At 32.0% G+C, this 24,772-nt stretch overlaps 1 protein-coding gene across 1 annotated transcript; it reads left to right on the top strand.

Annotated features, from left to right (window-relative positions):
• Positions 1 to 7,837: 7,837 nt before the first annotated feature.
• Positions 7,838 to 10,659, top strand: LOC131616259 (protein indeterminate-domain 11-like). The gene is made up of 3 exons (XM_058887535.1): positions 7,838 to 8,571; positions 8,669 to 9,065; positions 9,490 to 10,659. The coding sequence occupies exons 1-3, from the start codon at positions 8,319 to 8,321 to the stop codon at positions 10,496 to 10,498; spliced, it is 1,659 nt and encodes a 552-aa protein (XP_058743518.1). The 5' UTR covers positions 7,838 to 8,318; the 3' UTR covers positions 10,499 to 10,659.
• The last annotated feature ends 14,113 nt before the right edge of the window (positions 10,660 to 24,772 follow it).

A 24,772-nucleotide genomic window follows, 5' to 3' on the forward strand; every position in this document is an offset into this window, starting at 1 on the left:
GCCAAGCTTCAAGAAAATATCTTGCCCAGGGCGCGACGCGCCCAAATCTGGCGCGACGCGCGCTATGTTCTTCCCAGTAGTCTTCAATCAAGGCCAAAACTTGCTTAAAACTTCCCAAAATGAGCTAAAACCTACAAAATCATAACTAAAACACATATTAACATGAAATGAAAGCTAAAAATTATAAACTATAAATAATTATCTAAAACTTCAGGGAATTATACGAATACTCGATAAAAATGGTCGAAAGGTGCCACTAATTAAACTAAATATTAACACAATTTTACACCTAACAACAAGGTCAAAACAGTCAACAATGTTCGTTTTACTAGCAGAAAAAGGAATCCATTTTTGTTTGGCTTGAAAATAAGCATCACAGTGAGAATTGGAGTTAGACAGATTATTTAAATGGAAATTCTTATTAATCTGAATCAAGGTATCATATAAAAGCATCAGCGTCATGATGCGACACGGCCCATGTCAGGTGACACAGGTGGCCGTGTTGCGTTTCTAATTCTTTCCTCAACCTTCAGGCCTTGTGACACTGCCCATGTCAGCTGACACGGGTGGCCGTGTTGCACTTTTGATTTTCTAGTTTTTTGCGTCCAAGGTGTAGGTTTTGTGACACGGCCCGTGTCAGACATATGTGACCGTGTTGCACCTCTGGTATCTATAATAAACGTCCACCATTATCCCTTGCACCGAGTCTTTTGGAACTTTTATTTTTACCTGGACATAATTAAAGGGATACAACCAAAGCATAAAATGTGAGATAAATTTGAAATAAACTTAAAACACTAGAATGCGCAATTAACTTACGATAAATAAAATTGACTCAATTGACAATAATATGAGCAAAGTGCTAGAGAGTACCTGGATTCCTGCCTAATAAGTGACAAAAATATAGTACCAATGGTGACTTATCAGTGATCCATTATCACCCTTTCTATTTGTAATAGCTGCTGAAAGGCTATATTGAATGATGAAGAATGCGGTAACATATAACCTTATGCAGTTTCCTGATGATACCTTGCTAGTATGGGAAGATTCTTGGAAGAATCTATGGGCAATTAAAGCTCAATTAAGAGGGTTTAAGATAGTCTATGTTTTAAGTATTAACATGTTGAAGAGTAAATTGTATGGGATGGGAGTAAAAGATCAATTTATGCAGATAGCCTTAATATTCCTAAATTGTAAGAGGGATGCAATTCTTTTTAAATTCCTAAGAACCTCTGATGGGTGCAATCCAAGAAGAATTTAGGCATGGGATCTAGTTATCAGACATATGAGAGGTAAACTCACAACATGAAAAGGAAGACACCTCTCAATAGGTGGGAGAGTTACATTGGTAAACTCAGTACTATGTAATTACCTATATACCATTTGTCTTTCTCTAAAGCTCCAAAAAAAGTAAAAACAAATTATTAGGAGTATTAAAATGAAGTTTATCTAGAAAGGCAAGAGAAAAAAGGAATTTCATGGGTTAGTTGGAAAACAATGTGTTTGGAAAAACATCAAGGGGTTTAGGGATTAAAGATGAAGGTATATTCAACAAGGCATTACTAGGCAAATGTAAGTGGAGAATTATACGTGAGAAGGCGGCTTTGTGGTTGGGTTTGCTAAGGCGCAAATATAGGGATTTGCATATCAGCTCATTGAGGGATAAAGACAAGAAAACTAGAGCTACATAATCATTATGGTGGAGGGACTTGGAGCTGGTGGGAAAACAATAGGGTAGAGAGGAACAAATATTCAAAAAATTGATTTGTTATAAATTAAGTGAAGGAAGGAATATTGCTTTTTGGAAGGTTAGGTGGGTAGGGAATGAAACCCTAGCTCAACAATTTCCAATGTTGTTTGAAGTTACAGAAAATCTGGATGGTGTGGAATCTGATTTTAGGTCTTGGTAAGAGGGTTTTTAGAGGTGAAATATATTTCCTTTAGGTGATAGTGATGTCAGATCAAGTGCTGTAGCAGAAGAAGTGGTGAACTTTTAGGATAATTCTTGTTGAAATTCAACCAAACAGAGGAGCTGAACATCTTTGTGTATGGGTTGATAATGCAAATAAGGTGTTCTCTGTCCAATCATTTTACCAACACTTGCTGCAGGGGGATGATATTACTGAAGTAAATATATTGACAAAAGAGGCATTAGCACTAATGTGGGAAGCAAAAGTTCCGTTGAAGATTAAGGTATTTACTTGGAGATTGTTGTTGGACAGGCTGCCTACAAGAGCACAATTGATCCGAAGATCAATAGTTCTAGATAATGAGGAAAGTCAATGCACATTTTGTTCTAACAATGAAAAGTGTTTGATACACTTGTTCTTCAACAACCAGTTATATGTTTCTGTGTGGAAATAGGTGTTGTTATGGCTTTATAGATCAAATGCGGGTGCGAGTGAACCAAGAATTCATTTCTTGCAGTTTCATAAAGCTCTCAATGGAAGTTGTGGAAAAATAAGGAAGTTATTTTAAGGATGGAAACTGCTTGGTGTGTGTGGAAAATGAGAAATGATTATCTCAAATAGGGGTGGTGTTTTGTAAGTGGGAAGAGTACCCCTTGTACTCATGATAAATATATCTTGCTTATAAAAAAAAAAATTCTCTCTTTATTAGAGGAAAAAGGCACTAAATTAAAAATGGAAATCTTATTTGTGTTAGAAAAATTGATTGTGAATTGAATGGATCGAGGATAGAACTGTCAGCGAATCACTTTTTTATAGTATTTCAAGCACTCTTAAATTGTCTTAGAGTTTCTACACAGGAATACCTAGGAAAATTCAGTCTTATATTGAGTTTGTGCAAGACTGACGAAAACATTAATGTAGCAATGAGTGTTTGGAATTTTCGGTGAAGAGGATGTACATTTTTGTGATGTTTTTTTGAATTCAAAATGCTCAATTTATAGGTTAAACGAGTGTTGTTTCATAAAATTGCGACTCTTGATGAAACACACATTTTTAACCATTTTTGCTAAAAGTTGCACTGTTTCGCTTACAACTGCATTTTTGAAATGTTGCACGGTTTCTACAGCAATAATTTTCAAAGATCATACTATTTTGCAATTCAAAATACAAACCGTCTACTGCAACACTTCATGAAGTGTTTTCTATTTTTAAAATTCTTCACTTTAAAATTTTATTGTCATTTTAGAACACACCTATGGTCATTAATTATAATTAATTATAACAATTTGAAATTCGATCTTAAATTTGATTTAAAGAAAAGCATTGCATGATTGACGGAGTTGGTAGATAATGTGAGTAGCACCACTAGTATCCACAAGTTAGTTTTATGAAATTTGTTTTGGTCTGGGCCGAGCAGGCCCAATCCACAGTCCGTAGACAAGAAGACCCAAGTTGCACTCCAGGCCCAATTCCTATCACACTCCATGCTGACCGTTATGGTTTTGACCCACGTGCTGCACGAAGAGCACGTGGTCAAACCCACTAGCATTGAATTTGATCAACTCCCTTCGAACCCCACGGTATGCTTATCCAGGATGCGAGTCACTTGCTGACTCAGCCCTATCACGTAGGATCCTGGCAGTTTCCTACCACTTGGGCCTCCAACAAATCCACCCCAAATAGGAAATCTTGGCCTAGCGCTGGGGCTATAAATACCCTCTTTCACTAGAGGGCCAGATATTCAACATCATTCACTCTCATACCTAATCTTTGTACTTGCTCTCCTTACTCGTATTCTTACTTTAGCATCAGAGTACCTTGCAGGTACACCCCCGGTTCATAGAAGACCATAGTTGCAGGCCCTGACGACCCATTCTGATCAGGTACGATCAAAATCCAATAAAAATAAGCCTAACATTTTGACCAAAACTGGAAATTCGAAGCCATATACCATTACAATAGGAAATACTATATCTCAGCAAAAAGAAACCACCATTTACATAAATGCATCATTCATGGATATCATCAAGAACTCTCCATCGCAAGGTCAAAGTCATTCACCCTTCTATTAACTCGTACAAAGAATACATTTCTTAAGGAGGACAGACAAAAGCAAAATTGTTTCCCTCATACCTAAAAATATACAATTTCAAAGCTAGAAAAATATTCGTCTTCCACATCCTTCACAGAGATAGAAGAACCTGGAAAAAATAATATAATTATGGGATTTCCATAGCGATCAAATTATCATATGCCAAATCATAGACATATGACCCATCATTCTAGACCCATCACTCAATGATCTAACAACCAACAAAATAACAGTAAGAACCATAGGATGAAAAAATACCACATCAACCATATAAAAGTCATATATCAAAGGAACGTTACCAGATCGTAAGTCGCAAATAGATGAATAATCAACTCCGTGAGCCCTTTATATAGCTGACACAAAACACCATCGGAATCCACTAATACCTTACACTTAAAGAGACTGTCTCTAGTAAGGACCTTCTTTTGAAGAAGTTTCCATGAAAAAACAATCATTTTTAGGGTGCCCAACTATCCTAGATAAGAGGAAGAGACAAGTTTACTAGATTTACCGAAAGAACATTGGGAAATGCTCAAGGAGCTCTAATTACGCTGAGGCGGTAGAAAATACACCATCCTTTGAATGGTACCATCACCACCTATCGGGATTTGGGGAAATGATCACATCTTGAAAAACTAATAGTAGGTTAGAGACCATTTCCTGTCGTTACACAAAAAAAGGATCTCTTCCACATCAAATCCCATGTCAAATTCCCTTTCACAAAGACTCATACCTAACCAATATACCAATCTCACTGATCTGAAATAATAAAAAAAAAAACTAGGGAGCCTGGTACACATAGGAGGGGAACTAGCCCACATATCATTCTAAAAAGAGGTAAAGAAACGTGACCCACTTTCTTACTAAGATTAGCCATAAACAATTCAGACAAATCATCTACTTTGGAATCCAAGAGATAAAATTCTTTCCACCAGAAAGAAATAGAATAAAAGCACGCAACCCTACCATTTACATGTGAGGAAAATATTTGGGCGATGTATCTTGAAGATAAGATATCCCACCAAAGGCATGAAATGCCCGAGGTAAGTTATCATCCTTACTTAGCCAAAAAGTCGGACTTCTAGACCACAAAACTGCTACGCTTACAATCAACAAACCACTTAACCCAAAGGATCTTCGAATAAGCTTTCACCTTCAACAGAGAAAACTTATTTGAGACCTAACCATTCTCATCCAAACATTGATTGAATTTTTAAATATAGTCAAGAAGGAGATATAGATAATATTAAAGATTAAGATAAATGAAACCACCTGACCCCTAGGCTAGCGTACTGATGTCTCCATAAATTCAACTGTCTAGAAATTATAGTAACTAAAGATTGCCATGTAGACTCTAGGGTTAGCCCCCACTGGTAGCCCTAGGTACTTGAAAGGAAAGATATCCTGCTTGAAATGGAGAATGTCACAATCTTAGTTAAAAAAAAGGAAGGATCCATATTAATACATATGAGACTCCTCTCGCAAAGTTCACTTGAAGACCCAAAGCCAACTCAAAATCCCTAAGAATAGCCTTTATTTACCATAGGCTCTCTACCGAAACCTCCGCTAAGAGAACTGTGTTATACTTATACCTAAAGATGAGAGACACTCAAATTCAACGAACTAACTCAAAACCAATAAAAAAAAAGTGTCAAAATATATTACCCTAGTAAACAACCCACTCATGCCTTCCATCACAAGTAGAAATAGGAATGGAATTAGAGAATCACCTTGCTTCATACCTCTTTGAATAATAATTTTTTTGGATCACACAACTATTGACCAACACAACAAGATTTTTAGAGAACACATAGACACCAGTCTAAAATTTTCACTTAACATTAAAGTGCTAATATTATTAATAATTATACAACTATTTATATAAAAATTAAATTATATATTCATGAAAAATATAAAATTAAACTCGTACTAGATTGACCATTTATATGAAGATACACACGTTTTTTTAGGTAAAAAGAAATATTGACTATAGGAAAGTATACTTAAACACAAAATCTCAATAAATGCAAAAGAAATGGTTTGAAATTTTTATGATATATAAGTAGTTACAAGAAATTTTTTCACCACTTGTTTATCATATGTGAAGATATTTATAAAGAACGAATATGACTATTTAATGAATTATCTTAAGAAAATTAATTAGCACCTCACCAAACCACAAAATTATAAATTTCTAGAACTTTTGACTACAAACTGTTTGTCACCGATATCCATATTATTCATTGGAGTGTGCTTCATTGTGAGTTGAATTGTCTACAAACCAACTAATTATTTTTTATTTTTTATCAATAAAAGAATATCTTAAAAGTATGTGTATTACTATTAATTAATTTTTTTTCCATACTGATAATGACCATTATGAATTGAAAATGACAAGGGCGACAAAAATTGTGGCTATTAAAACTTGTGCCAAAAGTTTTAGCTAGGCACGCAGCTTTGCCATTGTAGATCCATAAGTTGCTAACAATATCATTTGTTTACAATTTAAAACAAAGAACCATGCAAAAATTTGTCAGAATAAATTCAGCTTTTTTCATAGTCAATAGTTACAATGATCGTGAAATGGAAGATGATGAAATTAAATATATAAAAATTTATTCAAAGGGGGACTACTTTTAGCCATGCTTGTTAGAATTTAATCAATGAATCAATCATGTCACGGTAAAAGCTACAAAACCAAGAAAGAAAAGTGTATTATTGCCATCATGTTATACAAGTACTTGAAATTATTTTTCTCTATTTCTCACACTCTCTTCCCATATGTGCAAGTTGATTATTAATATGGTTTTTTTCCCCTTATTTTCTAATTTTAAATGCAATTGTAAAGACTAATTGTTTAATACTGTAAAAAATTACAATGAGTATTAAAACAATATTTCAAAAAAATTTAACAATACTTACACAAAACTGAATTCAAAAATTTATAACACCTCTATTTGTACTAATTGAATTCAATATATGGACTCTTTAATATATGGATTCTCTCCCTTGATTTAAGATAAAAATGTATAATCTTTACAAAGATTAGTATTAGATTATTAATTAAAAAAATTTGAGAAAATTACACTCAAGAGACAATAGCCCATAGATAGATGTCCTCTATATTTATACATTAACATTGTCGCTATTAATTAAAAGGAATTTTAATGTCAAGAGATTAGTGAATATTTTAAAATTAGAGGGATTATCAATTTCATTTTAACAAATTTCAAAGGAGGCGAGTGCAATTTATCAAAAAAAATTATAGAATGCAACCGTTGAATTAAATCCTCGATAAATAATTGAATAATTTTATTTAGTTATTAAACCAAATTAAATTTAAATCTACAAATTTATTTGCCAACCTATGACATATTCATAACATTTTTCTCTATATTTTTCTCCTTTTAAGATGTAGATGGATTGAAATATTGAATGATAGTGCAAAAATCATTTTCCATTAAAAAGTTGAGAGAAACACACCATTTCCCACACTTTCCATTCAATTTTTATAATTCAAAAGAAACAATACACTAACATGATAGAAAAATGAAAAGACAGAAAAAAAAGTTGAATTGTAATAAGACTCTATTAAGGAAAAACATGTGAAAACTTATGCTATTTACAAATAATACTCCTTTTTGCTTGTTGTTTCTATTCACCCTTTTTGTGTTTACTTTTGCAAGAAAATGGAAAGACAACTGTAGATGGGTATATTTCAAAATAAAAGTTTTTAGCAAAAAAAAAAAACTTTTTAAAAAAATAATAAAAATAATAATATTTTGTATAGTTGAGAAAAAGAACAGAGGAAAAGACAGAAAGTGCAACGTCAGAGTTTAGCAGTAGGGTTCCCCTTTGGTTTGTGGTTTTGGACAAGCTCAGGGATTCCCTCTTCTCATCCATATCATCTCTCTCTCTCTCTCTGAGTTCAAACAATAACCAAACTCTAAACTTTTGTTCATATTTGTGTGGCTATAGTTGGATTTTTCTTAGTAACATTATCAACTAAGGTTTTTTCAAACCATGAACAACAACAAAGAAACATCTTCACTTCCATTTATCACTCTCTCTTGTTCCTTCTCTTAACCTCAAATAAAAAACAAAACTTGTCTTTGGGTTCTTTTGTTCTCTTCTCTTCTCTTGTTTTTCTCTCTCAATCTCTCCACTATTCACTACTGTGTTCAACTATTCAGTCTATAACTTTTTTTTGTCTTTAGATCCAAAAAAAACAACATATGAAAAAAAAAAACACAAGATCTTTAGAGTTTAGTCTACAAGAACAAGATCCTTAGTTTCCTCAAACTTGCAGTTATAACATGGTCAAAGGTTTAATGATGTTCCAACAACAACAATTGGTGGAAGAAAACATGTCAAATTTAACTTCTGCATCTGGTGAAGCTAGTGCTTCTTCTGGTAACAAAACTGAATTTGGAACAAGTTCTAGTTACCAACAACAACATCAACAACAACAACAACAACAACATCATCAACAGCAACAACACTTGGTTCCTCAAACTCAAACTCAATCTCAACCAATGAAGAAAAAGAGAAACCTCCCTGGTAACCCAGGTTAGTTTTTCCAACTTTTTTTTCTTCAAATTTCATATTCATATTCAAAATCAAAACTTTTATAAATTTGATGAACATGGTTGTGTTAATTTTTCAGACCCTGAAGCTGAGGTTATAGCCATGTCACCGAAGAGTCTACTAGCGAAAAACCGATTCATATGTGAGATCTGCAACAAAGGCTTCCAACGAGATCAAAATCTTCAGCTTCACAGAAGAGGCCACAACTTACCATGGAAGTTGAAGCAAAGAACAAGCAAAGAAATCAGGAAGAAAGTGTATGTATGTCCAGAAACATCATGTGTGCATCATGATCCATCAAGGGCTTTGGGAGATTTGACTGGAATCAAGAAGCACTTTTGCAGAAAACACGGTGAGAAGAAGTGGAAATGTGAAAAGTGTTCAAAGAAATACGCTGTTCAATCTGATTGGAAAGCTCATTCTAAAACATGTGGAACAAGAGAGTATAGATGTGACTGTGGAACTCTCTTCTCAAGGTAACAACAAAATCAATGTCATATGAGAATTTTTTTTTTCAACAACATTCATTTATGGTTCTTCTGAACATGTTTGAATTGAATCCTAGGTTGACTTTAATGCATAAATTTCACATTTAATATTATATTATATAGTTTTTTTTTCACATTTATTTATTTTTAATTTCATACATTGCTGAAGAAGAAGATGAAGAAAAATGATATAAATGATAAATGATAAGACATTGATATAGCGCTCTCCCATAATCACTTATTCCATTCTTTGGAAAAAGTGGAAATTCTAAGTTAGGAAAAATTTTAATGCACTACCTTATAATAGACTATTTGTCTTTAAAGTTATCAGAAAGTTTTTGTTGAAAAAGCATAGAGAAAGAGAAAAAGGGTAAATTTGTAATTTTAATTTATGATAATTTTTTTGTTGCAGGAGGGACAGTTTCATAACACATAGAGCATTCTGTGATGCATTAGCAGAAGAAAGTGCAAGAGTTATAACAAATAATACAATTCCGATTATACCCTCATCACAATCACCATCATCTTCTCATCATCCTCATCATCATCATCACATGATAAATCTACAAAATCAATTCAATAATCATAATCATAATCATAATCAACATCAAGAACAAGAGGTTCGTAATAATTTTCCATTATTGAAAAAAGAACAACAACAACAACAACAACATCAAAGTTTTGATCTTTCGGAAATTCCACCTTGGCTTGGCCCACCAAATGTTGGTGAAATCTCATCATCAATATTCTCTCAAACACAACAACATCAAGAAAACCCTAACCCTAATCTTGTTCATGTTCATGGGCCCACATTGCCTCCTTACCAAACAGTACCTTCCCCACACATGTCAGCTACTGCATTATTGCAGAAAGCAGCTCAGATGGGTGCAACTATGAATAGAACAGGTTCTGCTTCTTCACCAGCTATGAATGCTATCAATGTTAGGTCCCACCAAGTTGATTCTCTCAACAATGTTTCTTCTGCTCATTTTGGTTTGAATTTGTTATCATCATCACGTGAACATGAACATGAACATCAACATGAACATCAACAACAACAACAACAAAACACAACAACAGCTACAACAGCAGCAACAGCAACAACATCCTCATATCTTAGTAATATTCATGATGTTATGTTTTCTTCTTCATCTCCTTCTGGATTTGAATCAACACAGTTTGATGAAATGTTTGGTGGCATTATGAATCCAAAGAAAGATCATCATGAGAGACAGCCTAAAACAACGGCCGGCGATGACGGTGGTGGTGGCGGAGGAGGTGGTGGAAATGATGGACTGACTAGAGATTTCTTGGGGCTCAGGCCACTTTCTCATAGTGACATACTAAGCATGGCAGGGATTGGAAACTGCATGAATGATGAACAACAAAATCAATCTCAAAAGCCATTATGGCAAGGTTAGAATAGATCCATAAAATACAAGATATTATGGATTATTTTTTGTTATATTTTTATTTATCTTTTTATATAATTTTTATTCTTTTTTATTTTCTTATGTTAATTTTGTTTATGATTATTGATTAATATTTATCTTCCCAAAGGGGAGGACCTTTCTTTCTCCAATGATCCCTATTATATTTTCAATCCTTGTGTACTTATATTTAAGTAACTTTTAGTAATGAATAACAAAGATAGATAATAATTTTGGATGTGAGTGTGTGATATTTTTTTTATTAGAGATGTGTGTAAAACTGTTATTTTCCAGCTTTTTCTTCTTATTTTGCTGTTTTGTTCCCACCCAGTTTGATACAGATTGTCCGTTGTATATTAAGGGTGAGTACCCATTGTTTCTCTTTAATATATTTGGTTGAATGCTTATCAAGAATCGGTTGTTTTCTAAATCGTTTCTTATAAAATTGTGTATAAACGCTGAGTTGATTGGCCACCCTCTCTTTATTTTATTGACAATTAGTGGGCATCCCTTAAGTCCCAATAGTTTAGTTTAGTTGAAAATGATTTTATTTTTCTAAAAAACTTGTATAAACTCAAATATATATGTGGGTGAGAGAGATTTGACATAGGTTTGTGGAGGAATTCTTGCATGAAATCATACATTCACATTCTTAGAAGAAAAAAAAAAAATAAGGAGTGAGTAAAATTTCAATTTATTTAAATTTTAATTTTTTATTTGGATTCATGTTTTCCATTTTATGCTAGGCATTTTACCTTGGCGGTCGGGTAGGGATGACAACCATACACAAACCCGCGGAGTCCACCCAAACCCGTGGGGTCCACCCAAATTCGAACTCGAGTCAACATGTGAAAATTCGAGTTGACTGAGTTTGGGTTTGGGTTCGGGTGCGAGTTAGGATAGTGTGAAATCTGCATATATATATATATATATATATATATATATATATATATATATATATATATATATATATATATATATATATATATATATATATATATATATATATATATATATAATATTGTGAAAAGTTGTAGGATAAATGTATTTTGTGTATTCGGGTGCGGGTTTGGGTAGTGCGAAACCCGCACCGACCCATTGTCATCTCTACGATCGGGGATAAGTTAGGTTAGACAGGTGATTTAGGGGTTAATTAGGATTTGGAAGAGATAAGCTTCTTCTGAAGTGGTGGTGTTCTCCTTGTTGTTTGATAGAATAGACTGTCGACTAGACAAAATTTAATTAGGCATCATATTTTATACACCGATATTAGTTAGGGGTGTGCACTGCGTTTAGGGCGGGTGGAGTCTGCAACTTACTTGTTTGTCCACTGTGGAGTTTCCTCCTCAAAATCTTACTAGGTGTTTAGGTGTGTGGGTATGCATATACTTTTTCCACGCTCGATCTTGAGGTTTTCAAAGTTTTTCATGATTTTGGTAAGGGAGAAGAGGCGTTTTGAAATTGTTATATTGGTATCGATCTACTTCTATAGATGTTTTGTCGTGTTGTAATTTTATCATATTTGAGTTCTTCAAATAAGTCTCTCACTCACTCTTAAGTTGAAAATTAGTTTTCTTGCATAAAATGGACATTGACTAAAGTCAACACAATTGAATCGAATTAAAGATTTGGTTTATTCAAATCAAATAGTGTTATTTAGCATGATTTGAATCGTGAGTAGTTATGATTCAAATAATGAACTTTCATGATTTTCCAATACTGAATTCGGCAAAAACATTATTTGAATCATGATTCCATCTGATTCGAATCATCAGCACTTCTTTTGGAAAAAAAGCTCAATGCCATAAACGTGACTCGAATCAAGGTTTCGTGTGATTCAAATCGCATGACTCAAATCATGTTTTGAATCACATATCGAATATTTTTCAATTTTTATTAGTTGATTAGATTCTTCTCATATCTTGAATAGAATAATTTTTCATGCATCTGACTCCAATCAAACAGTCATTAATACACTGTTTTTGTGCCTCGTCTATAACCCATATATAAGACTTTTTTCTCTTAAATTTTCAAAATAACTTTTGATAATTTTGGTTGTTCATCATTCACACATTCATTTCCCTCTAAAAGAAATATTGAAGAAAAACTTTTTTTAGACTTAATCTTTTGAGTGAGAAACTTTGGTTTGTGTCAGATTTTCTGAAATTTCATCTTCTACCTCTAATTCATGTGAAGGAAGATATATCTAATCTTAGTTTACTTAAATATTTTTTCTAGATAAAATTTTTTGTGCTAACAATTTTTTGTGCAACAATTTACATTGTTTATCATCTTTATTGGTATGATTGTTAATATCCTTAATCTTATTAATTGTCATATTTTCTTAATATCTTGGACCCGCGTGGCGAAGATGCTTCGACTAAGTGCTCCAAGCTCTGCCCGGCCATAGCTCTTTCGGGAAAAGTGACTTCCGACATTGCCGAGGGTTCAAGGTGATGCAACATTGAGAAATAAACCCAGAATTCGTACTTTGAAAGAGCCTGTATTCTATTAAAGAGAGCCTGTATTCTATTAAAGAGAGCCTGTATTCTATTATGGCACCTTTACCTTCTTAAGGTCCTCACATCATCGGACCACTGCTCTGGCATCCCCATTTGAGTGTTCAGGTTCGTCCACTGGGATGGCCTTGTCATCATCATGTTTAACTGGAGAGATGGACCGTGGAGCATCTTCTCGACCTGGAGGAAGATCCCGGATTGTGACATAAGATGGAGATGCGACAGACGCTCACATATCGCTTCCTATATTAGACTTCCATTTCAAGAAAGAATGAGCCTTCTTTCTCGATTCCTGCTTTAATTTGCTTGGATCGTCTTTCTCCGCTTGCATGGGCACATACAGATCGTCGCTACCTTCAAATTGCTTACTCTATCGCGGGTGAGGTACTATCTATCAAAAAAAGCAAATTGCTACTTCCCCTCAGCTTGCCTTCTTTGTTGTCAAGTTGCAGCATAGCCCCCTTTTTCTCTGTATAGGCAACTCCAATTCTATTGATTTTCCTTATTTATGGTTGAGTGTGCCTTCTAATAAAACCCACGGTCTACATAGACAAGCTCTGAACCTGGGCAAGGACTCGACATCAAACCACATGTAATTCTCGGACCAAAAATATGTATACTAACTCATCAAAGAGGTTTCTCCCAGCCCATTCTAAGAGTCCTACTGAACTCTCACCCTCCTCCCCAGGGTTCGAACTACCCGGAGCATTCCCCGGCCTTTCTTCAAGGCCGGTGTCCCGTGTTCGAAGAAATCGCTAAATACGCTTAACACACATTCTTTGGACTCACCCCCTCCCTTATAGTTGGCCCTCTGAACACCATTAAACTTACGAAGAAAGAGACTAGGAACTGTCTTTTGAGGAAAAAAAGTTTTTAATTTGTCTGATATGTTGCTCATAGATGATCATTTGTTTTTACTATATGTGATCATTTTATAGTTTTATATATGCATATCATATTACATCGTAATCATTCATTGTCATAAAAATAATCTTTTCCTTCTACATTAATTTTTCAAAATGATTTTTCTCTCCCTTATAATTTTTCTTGGGATTAAAAAAATTAATTTTGTGTACATTGTTTACATTATTTTTGTTTGTTTGTAAGATTCTGATCATGTAACTTAAATCATGATTGAGTTCCAGTTTGGATATTATCAATTTTTGTCACTTGATTCGATTCTTCTTATTTGTTGTCTTAAATCATTTTTATGCATTTAACTAGAATCAAATAGTCATTTAAACATTTTTTGGCCTCTTATCTAGCATATATGTAAACTTTTTTTCTGCTTAAATTTTTTAAATAAACTTTGATAAATTTTGTTGTTCATCATTCACACGTAAGAGAAACCTTAAAGAAAAATCTTTTTAAGAGTCAATCTTTTGATTGAGACACTTTGTTTTGTGTCAAATTTTCTGAAATTTCATCTTCTACCTCAAACACTAAACACCACTGACGAGTATGAGTGTTGCTCAATTACAAGAGAAAGTCTGAGAGTTCTTGTTGTGTATGGGATTCAAGTGAGGTGCTAATGGTTTAGTGAATGCTTTCAAAATAGAAATTAGTTTTTTTAGTGATTTCCATTGAAGACAAAGAAGAAGTCTTCTCTAATGAAGATTTGGAGTTTCTAGCATATTACATCGGTTCAAAGACTCGGACAAGGTAATCTTGGTAGAATCGAGTGAAGATTACTACTAAAAAGGAGCTTTAATTGCTTGTGATTTGTGAAGGAGAATCAACTTAAGATCGTCGATCTTGAAGATATTAGAAGCGTTATGAATTGTATCAAGTTGAAGAAGAATAAAAATTTAGAATTGTATAATTTAGTGATTAAGTATAAGCATTTCATATTATTAATAACATTAAAACAAAAGGATAAAAATTCCTAAGAAATTATTATTTCATTTAAAAGTACAATTTTTAATTATGTAATATGAAACAAACGAATAATCGATTAATTTAAGTCGAAAAATCAATATTTTATTTCATATTGATGTTTGTTTCTTTTTTTAATTTACATTAATTTATCTATTATTATTATTATTATTATTATTATTATTATTATTATTATTATTATTATTATTATTATTATTATTATTATGTCTATTGCAAACAAAAATCTGAGTATAAAATAGAACTTTAAGTATTTTCAGTGAAGAGTTTAAAGGTAGTGCACTGACAGTGTAAACTAATTTTACACATACAACCAATCAAAATCCTTACACTTGCCATGTCATATTAGTTTTTTTAAATTAAAATTGTGTTTTAATTGGATACATGGTGGTGATTGGTTGACACTGTAAAAAATATTTTACACTGTCAGTGCATATCCCCTTTTCACATACAAATTATTTACAATAGACAGAGTATCAGAGAAAGAAAAAAAGAAGAAAAAAAAAATTTATAGGTTAAGATTTGTATTTCCTCCCAACACGTTTTTCTTGAAATGCAAAAAATACATAAATGACTACAACATTATACACATGAATATTTCAGTTTTAATATTAAGGACTGAGTTAGTCCCATAGAAAATGCATAGTTTTTTTTTTTATTATTATTATTAAAATAGATTAAATTAGTAATTATGTTGTGAGAGTTTTGTTGTCATCTCATGTATGTCCCACTCCCACTCAATGCGACTTTCAACTATTGTGTTCACAAGTTTACTGTAACTAGGACTTCCAAATAAAAAATACAGTAACATCTTTTATTATATCATAGCTGGAACATAATTTAAAATGGCACTATTTTGTCTTTGACAAATTAAGTAAGGTGGAATATCCAAGACAATATCAAAACAACAAGATGAAGACAAAATAACAAGAGTTGGCGACACATGTGCATGTAACAACAATAATATATCTAAGAGTCTGATTACGGCAAGTATAAATATATTGTCCAAGTATAAAGTTTCTTATAAAGTATATGGACATAGATGGGTATAGAGCACATGAAAAAGGCATTGGATTCTTTGTAATTAGGGAGGATTCATCTCATATATTATATGTGGCTGATTTAGAAAATGAATTATTGATTTATAATTGTATAAGTATTATTTTCATTAATTTTATAGTATACATATTATTTTCACTTATTCTTATATAAATTTCTTAAAATAAAATATGAATAAAATAAGTGAGAAATCATTTTCACGGTAAAGTAAACAATTGAGAATTTAGGGCGTCATTTTAGCTAGGTATGACCCTCGTGTGTATTTTTCTCTAATGGGAGGAAGATCGTTGAAATGCAGAAAGGCTTCTTACTGACTTATAGTCAAATTCTATTAGTATCAAATTTTATTGATTCACATATTTTTGTAAATGATATCTAAACAAAAATAATATTTGTATATTGGAAAAAATCTATTATTGTTCTAAATATATTTATATATGAAAAATGGTATTTATGATCCAAAAAAATTTTATTGAAAAAAGTTATACGGAAAAAAGTTATTATTGATCTAAATATTTTTATGTAAACGATACCTAAATATAAATAATAATTGTATATGAAAAAAATCTATTAATGATCTAAATATTTTTATCTATATGAAAAATGATATTTATGATCCAAAAATATTTTATTCAAAAAAGGTATACAGGAAAAAAATTATTATTGATCTAAATATTTTTATATACGGAAATTTACAATTGATTTAGATATTTTTGTAAACGATACATAAACATAAATAATATTTATATATGAAAAAAATCTATTAATTATCTAAATATTTTTATATATGAAAAGTGGTATTTGTGATCTAAAAGATTTTGATTCAAAAATAGTATACGGGAAAAATTTTATCATTAAATTAAATATTTTTATATACGAAAATTTACTATTGATCCAGATATTTTTCTAAATGATACATTAATATAAATAATACTTGTAAACGGGAAAAATCTATTATTAATCTAAATATTTTTATATACAAAAAATGATATTTATGATTTAAAAATTTTTATTCAAATTTTGATTTTGATTTAAAATAAATATATTATATAAACAAATACGCGTACCAAACCAGAACCCGTGTGTATGCACGAGTTTGTTACTAGTTATTTATTTATAATTGTATAAGTATTATTTTCATTAATTTTATAGTATACATATTATTTTCACTTATTCTTATATAAATTTCTTAAAATAAAATATGAATAAAATAAGTGAGAAATCATTTTCACGGTAAAGTAAGAAATCTTTCTATTGAGAATTTAGGGCATCATTTTAGCTAGGTATGACCCTCATGTGTATTTTTCTCTGATGGGAGGAAGGTCGTTGAAGTGCAGAAAGGCTTCTTACTGGTGGATAGGAGTTTCTCTTTATTTGACATTTGATCAACAAACTAGTTTGCCTCTTCTTATACTAAGGTGGTTGGGAATTACCTAAAAACTATATTTTGACAAAAATTTTGGGTGAGGTAAACCTATTATATGTCTCTTTTGAGAGATTATTCCATATCTCTAAGCAAAAGTCTCTACTAGTGTGGTTGATAAGAATCTGAATGGAGACCTTATGGATTTGGAATTTTATGTGGAGGCGCTTTCTCCTTGTTTAGGAGAAAAAGGTCCTAGCAAAGTTACTTAATTTTATTGGTGGAATGGTTAAGCAAGTTTAAGAGGATCCTTAGTCATGGGAATATGATCCCTCTGGAGGATTATTCGGTGAGGAATGCTTATTTTAGGCTGTCTACATTAGCGGTAGGGGATGAGGTAGCCTTATTCGACTTATTTTAGGGTTGTCTAGAATTTTGAATAGTTGGGTCTTCTGAATTGGTTGTATTTTCATGGCAGTTGATATATGATAGATTGTCAACTAGGAAACATCTCTTTATGCTTCAAATTATGACAATAGATGGGGAAGCGAGGTGTGCATGTTTTTAAAAGAGGTGGAGAATGTAGACCACTTATTTGTCCAATGTAAGATTGTCTCGTTGATCAGGTATAAGGTGCTTACATGGATGGGTATGTGTATACCTCTTCGGCGCTCGATCTTAGAGGTTTTCAAGGTTTTTGTCAAGGTAAGACGATGCTTTTAGGTCTGGTCTTAATCTAGAATTTACTAGTCTGGAATATTTGAAAAATACGTAATAAAGTTTTTTTTTACCGAGAAAGATGGATCGTTAATCACTAGATGACTTCGATTATTTATCCGACTTGTATTAGAATAGAGTATGTAGATGTATGATGCTATAATGCGCATGAGTATGTTAAGCTATGTTCATGACTATAAAAGGTAGTTAGTTAAGTGAATAACTAACTTTGAGTTAGTTACAACCATTCTTAAGTAGTCATAGTGTATAGAAAAGTGAGGGATCTTGTAATGATTTTCAACTCAATGAAACACAAAGCAAGCAAATCTTACATAGCATTGGTGAAACTCTTTCTCGCTCTCTCTTCTTCATAAGCAATGTTTCATCATCAATCTCGAGTTTTTCCCATTGATGAAGCTTCAAATAAGCTGCATTGCAAACAATTTCTAGAGGTTTCAAAGAAACTACAACTTATTTTATGAGTCGATTTTGCTTCATAGAAGTTGTGACTGATCTTGTGCTCATGTTATCATCATCAAGTTTCAAAATTCAAATAAGCTACTCACTCTCTGCATAGTTAGATTCAACCTGCATTTTGATTTTAACATAAACATCAATGGCAGAACTTGTTCAAACACCTACATAATCTCCACAAGGCATGCACACTTATCAAGTTTTAATGAATCAAATCGTGTTTTTAGGTACCACAAACAAATTTACACCATAATTTCCATTAAGCTTCAAGAAAACAGTTTCTTGCTTTGGAATCAACAAGTTGACGGAGTAATTATCTCACACAAACTTCACAAAGTGGTTGTGAATCCATAAATATCACCTATGTTCATGACTAGACATGATCTATCTTCCAACATCATCTCTGAAAATTATGAAGCCTAGATTGTGCAAGATTAGGCCCTATTCACGTGGCGACTCTCGATAATTTTTAAAGTCGTTCAACCATGCCTCTTATCTTGATAACATTCCTATGATATTTGGGACAAGGTGCATAAACACTTAAAGTCTCAGATGAAAGCTCGAATGCACAAACTTCACTAAAAACTCAAAAACTACCAATAAAGGTGACAAGAATATTTGTGAATATATTATGAGAATTTGTGTTATTATAGATTCTCTCCTTGCCATTGGAGATCCAATCTTAGAAAGGGACCAGATAGATGCAATGTTACAAGGGCTACTAGAGGAACACAATCCCTTCATTATGATGATATATAGCAAAGGGGAGCCAACAAATATCTATAATGTTGAAGCCCTCATATATGTCCATGAAGCTCAGTTGTACAAGTATAGGCAAGAGTTAGCATCCATCAATGCTACTACAAATGTTGCTCAAGGATTTCTTACCTCAGAAGTTACCAAACATGTTGTAAGTAATGCTAATGGTCATCATATTATCGTGGCAGGGGTAGGAACACACGTGGCAGAGTTCGTAACAAGAAAACTAATACTACTAGAAACAGACCTACATGTGAATTATGCAACAAGTATGGAAATTCTATTCTTGAATTTTGGCACAAGTTTGATGAGAGTTTTGAACCAAGGATCAACTGGTTGATTCGGGCCTCATCAGAAGTCTCAACCCCAAAGATCAACTGGAAATGATTTAATTGGTATTCAAAGCTTCAAGGCTCAAGAAACACCCTCTCCACAAGAAACATCCTACCTAGCTTATCAAAATTCATTAGCCTTTCCTCAAGATCTTGAGTCACAAATCTATTTTGAAAACTCAGGTGCCTCTCATCATATAACATCTAGCATTAGGAATTTACAACATGTCCATTCTTGTGCAGGGCCTAACAATGTGGTAATTAGTAATGGACATATTTTAGATGTCAAAATAGATGGTCATACTCAAATCTTATCTAATTTTGTATCAAACTATGAGTTGAATCTAACTGATATATTACATGTTCTATCCATTGCTGGGAAATTAATGTTTGTTCCCAAACTTTCTAGAGATAACAATGTCTATTTTGAGTTTCATTCTAACAAGTGTTTCATCAAATCTCAGGCACCTAAAGTGTGCCACATGAAGAATTCTTAGATGAAAGTGACTTGTATTGCTTCAACAGCCTTGCAAGGGGACCTTCAAGAAATTACTTAATCCACATGTCACAAATTTATGCCCAATAGTCAATAATACTTTAGCTTCTCATGTTCACAATAAAAGTTTAGTCTGTTGTAAATACACTTGTTAATCCCAATGTTTGGTTGACATGGCATGCTAGATTAGGACATGACCAACTCTATAGCTCTAAATAGCATCTCTCAGTTGTGTAATATTCCTATAAGCAATAAAAATGTATTTAATTTCTGCAATTCCTATTGTGTTGGTAAATCCCACAAGTTATTTACTCCGTTGTCTAATACCAATTACACACATTTGTTTGAGCTTCTTCATGATGATTTATGGGGAGCCTCACCATCACCATCAAGTGGTGGTCACAATTACTACATTGCATATTTTAGATGAATTTTCCAAGTATCACTTGGATTTACATGCTTAAATAGAAAAGATATGCAATCTCTGCCTTTGACCTGTTTCAAAGCTATGTTTAGACACAACTTCAAGCCAATATCAAGGCCATGCAATAAGACTTTGGAGGAGAGTTCAGGTCCTTCACCAAGTTACTTATGGAACAAGACATCGTGCATAAGTTAAGATGTCTTCATACTTCTCTTCAAAATGGAATAGTTGAGAGGAAGCATAGGCAGATAGTTGAAATAGGCCTTAATCTCCTTAATCATGCTTCATTACCTCTCACCTTTTGGGATCATAGCTTCGCTATTGTAGTTTACTTGCTCAACAGGCTACCTACAAGTGGTCTCAAAGACTATGTGTTTCATTTCTCAACTGTATACAACAAGCAACCAAACTATCATTCATTGAAAATCTTAAGGTGTTAGGTGTGTGTGCTTTCCATACTTGAGGCATTACAACAAGTATAAACTTGAATTCAGGAGCACTAGGTGTGTTTATTTAGGGGGCTCTCTAACACATAAAGGCCACAAGTGTATTAATTTGGAGGGAGGAATTTTCATCTCCAAAGATGTAGCGTTTAATGAAACTGACTTTCCTTTCAAAATTGGCTTCCAAATTGGAGATCACTCAAGTTTTACCTAACAAATCCAAAAGGTTCATTTTCCGAATATTCTTCTTTAAACCTCATTTGTGTCTAACACAAGTACTCATACATCATGTCCTCGCACTTTACCTAATGTTCCTACCACACTTACCACTAAGATAACATCACATAACATAACCTCAATACTTGACATAGAACCAAACATTTTAACCATACTACCCTCCTCAACAACTAACCCTGCTCATGTGTCTGAAACTGATATGTCATCCTTCAATTCCCATCAATCATATGATAATTAAGTAATCAGTTCATCCTCTTGTATATCTGTCACTGAATTATCTCACAAGGTATCATTCCCTAGTCCTTTGAGTTAAATATACCCTCTTTCATCGTGTTAGGTTCAAGCACCTCAATGAAATACAACGCAAGTAAAGCTTGCAAAGCATTAGTGAATCTCTCTCTCTCTCTCTCTCTCTCTCTCTCTCTCTCTCTCTCTCTCTCTCTCTCTCTCTCTCTCTCTCTCTCTCTCTCTCTCTCTCTCTCTCTCTACCCTTCCTTCCTTCCTTCCTTCCTTCATAAGCATTGTATCACTCTAACAACTTGGAAGTGAATTCATTCTCAAATTTCAAATTCAGATTTAGTGAAGGTTGTCATGTTTGCCTCTTTCCATCTTTCATTTTTGGTAGTTCGATATTATGGGCTTCAAAATTCGTCTTTCTAATGAGTGGTGGTGGGGTTGGTTTCCCTTTGGTTTCAATGTTTTTTTTTGTTCGTGAAGTGTTGAATTTCTTTATCTATGTGTTTAGTCGGTTTTTAATATAATTTGTTATTTTCTAAACTTTTCTCTTTTTTCTGTTAATATATTTTAATATATCTTATTATTCAAAAAAAATAAAATAATTATTTTAACAATTAAAAATATCTACGAATTGAGTCCGGATAGAGTACTATATTACTTATTTTCTTATAAAAAAAATACTTGTACTCACACATGTATTCAAATTCGCAACAATTGAATACTCAAACTTTAAGAATACCATAATAATATTTGCACTTAAACTAAAATAAATTGATAAGTCACAAAATATTATATTAATTTAACATAATTTAAATTATATTTAAAATTATTTAATATTAAGTTGTGAAAATTATAAATTAAAGTTTATAACTTATCCTATATATATATATATATATATATATATATATATATATATATATATATATATATATATATATATATATATATATATATATATATATATATATATATATATTAATTAACTTATTCAAAATAAAATTAAAAACATCCAGAATATTGTAAGTGAATAAATATTATGATAAACATCCAAATGATAAATTTATAAACTTACATTTTATATCCTCAAAATTTTATACAAAAGTTAAGCATCATATTAATCTCGTAGTCCCATTATTATTATTATTATTATTATTATTATTATTATTATTATTATTATTATTATTATTATTATTATTATTATTATTATTATTATTATTATTATTATTAATGATGAAAAACTAAACAATAAGCAAAAAAAAAAAAATACTCTGTATTAAAATCTAATCACAATATTGGAGAACCTTTAGTTCTCTCATATATAAAATTATTGCTTACACAAAAAAAATTTCACACTTTCTTTTTCCGGATAAGAAATGAACTCAGATGTTTAATTATAAAAACTCAAATATAATTAAAAACATAAAAGGCATTTGGAATTACCATTCAAGGTGACATATTAGTTTTTTGAATTTGAATCCTCTCCAATTTCTTTTGTCATGCTGCATATTCTGCTTTGATCTAATGGTTAGGAAAAAAAAAAAGAGATAAAAAATCTGCATTAAAAAATAAGCAAAATCAAATGGTAAGATTAAATCCAAAGGCTGAAAATTGGGCAGCAGAGATGGTAGTAGAAGAAATGTAGGAGAAGATCCATTTCCTAGTTTTTTATGTCTGAAGAAAAGCCTTACCTTTTTCAAGAAGCAACTTTATGATATGAAAAATGTGACGCATATTGGTATGTTATGTCAATATTATACGTAGATATGGGTATGGTAAGGAAGCATCGGCAATGGCACACCTCTAGCTAGTTTAATTGTAAAAGGCAAAAACATTTGCAGCAAAAGATTCCTCTGAATCCCAATGCCCTATCTTGTGCAGTGAGCCTTCACCTTACACGTGAAAATGAAAGGATTAAACAATTCCTCTAAAGAATATTGATTTTATAAAATCATTTTAGAATCCAATCTAGTACTTAGAGATCAAATAGTCATAGATAAAAAAAAAATGTTTAGTTAGGGAGGAATTTTAAATGCAAGAGTTTGAGTTTGAATGTACAATATTCATTTGGAAGAGGTTCTAGCCACTAAATTAATTTTAAAAAAAAAACTTCTTTAGTTAATAATCCTTTGAGTAGATAATGATTATGAAGTATGATAAAGTCGTATAAACTAATATATATATATATATATATATATATATATATATATATATATATATATATATATATATATATATATATATATATATATATATATATATATATGCCTCAATTTACAATAATATTTCTGGACCGTATTGTGTGGGCAATTGTCTCCGTGCCCCTAGTCATCTATCTATCCACAATAATTTATTGGGTCTAAGATTCAATTGCAATTTTTATTTATTGTGTTCTTCTTTGTTTTAATATAATATATACTCAATAATCTCCACATTGGCGAATATCAAACCCTTATGAAGATTTTTCGCATGACGATCACATCTTGTCAACTAGGGAGATACATCTCTTGCTTAACACTAAGATACATGTAACAACTTCAAGCAATGCTTGAACTTGTCATTGATGACTGGTTTGGTCAACATATCAGGTACATTCTCTGAAGTATAAATCTTTTCAAGATGTCCATATGCAAGTAACTTTATAATCCGCTGAAACCTCGCATCAATATGATTAGTCCTTGCAAGATACACCTTATTATTTGTCAAATAAATGACACTCTAACTATCACAATGCAACCAAACTCCACCTTGTTCAACACTCAATTCTCTTGCCAATCATGTAACCCATAGAGCTTCTTTGGAAGCTTTACATGCCACCATGTACTCTACTTCAATTAATGACATGATCACTAAGAACTGTACCAATGATATCTAACAAATATGTACTCATACTAAACAAAATACATACTCAATTGTAAATCTTCTATCATCTTTATCACTAGAATAGTCTAAATCAACAAATCTTACAACCAAAGGGTCACCTTATTCACTGTTAAATATGATACCATGACCTGGTGTACCATTCAAGTACTTGAAAATTCACTTGACTGCTTCCTAATGACGCTTGTTTGGTTTACGCATAAACTTACAACACATGGCTTATAGCTTGTGCCAAATTTGGTATAATGTAGACCATAAGATACATTAAACAAACAACAACATTGGCATAAGAAAACTTTGACATATATATATATATATATATATATTTTACATCTGTCTTTGAACACTAATCTAATGAGAGCCTAAAGAGATTTGCCAATGAAGTACTCATAGCCTTCAAACTACTCATGTCAAACTTCTCTATCATCTTTTCAA

This window comes from Vicia villosa, linkage group LG7 (assembly GCF_029867415.1).
Source record: "Vicia villosa cultivar HV-30 ecotype Madison, WI linkage group LG7, Vvil1.0, whole genome shotgun sequence".
Lineage (NCBI taxonomy): Eukaryota > Viridiplantae > Streptophyta > Magnoliopsida > Fabales > Fabaceae > Vicia > Vicia villosa.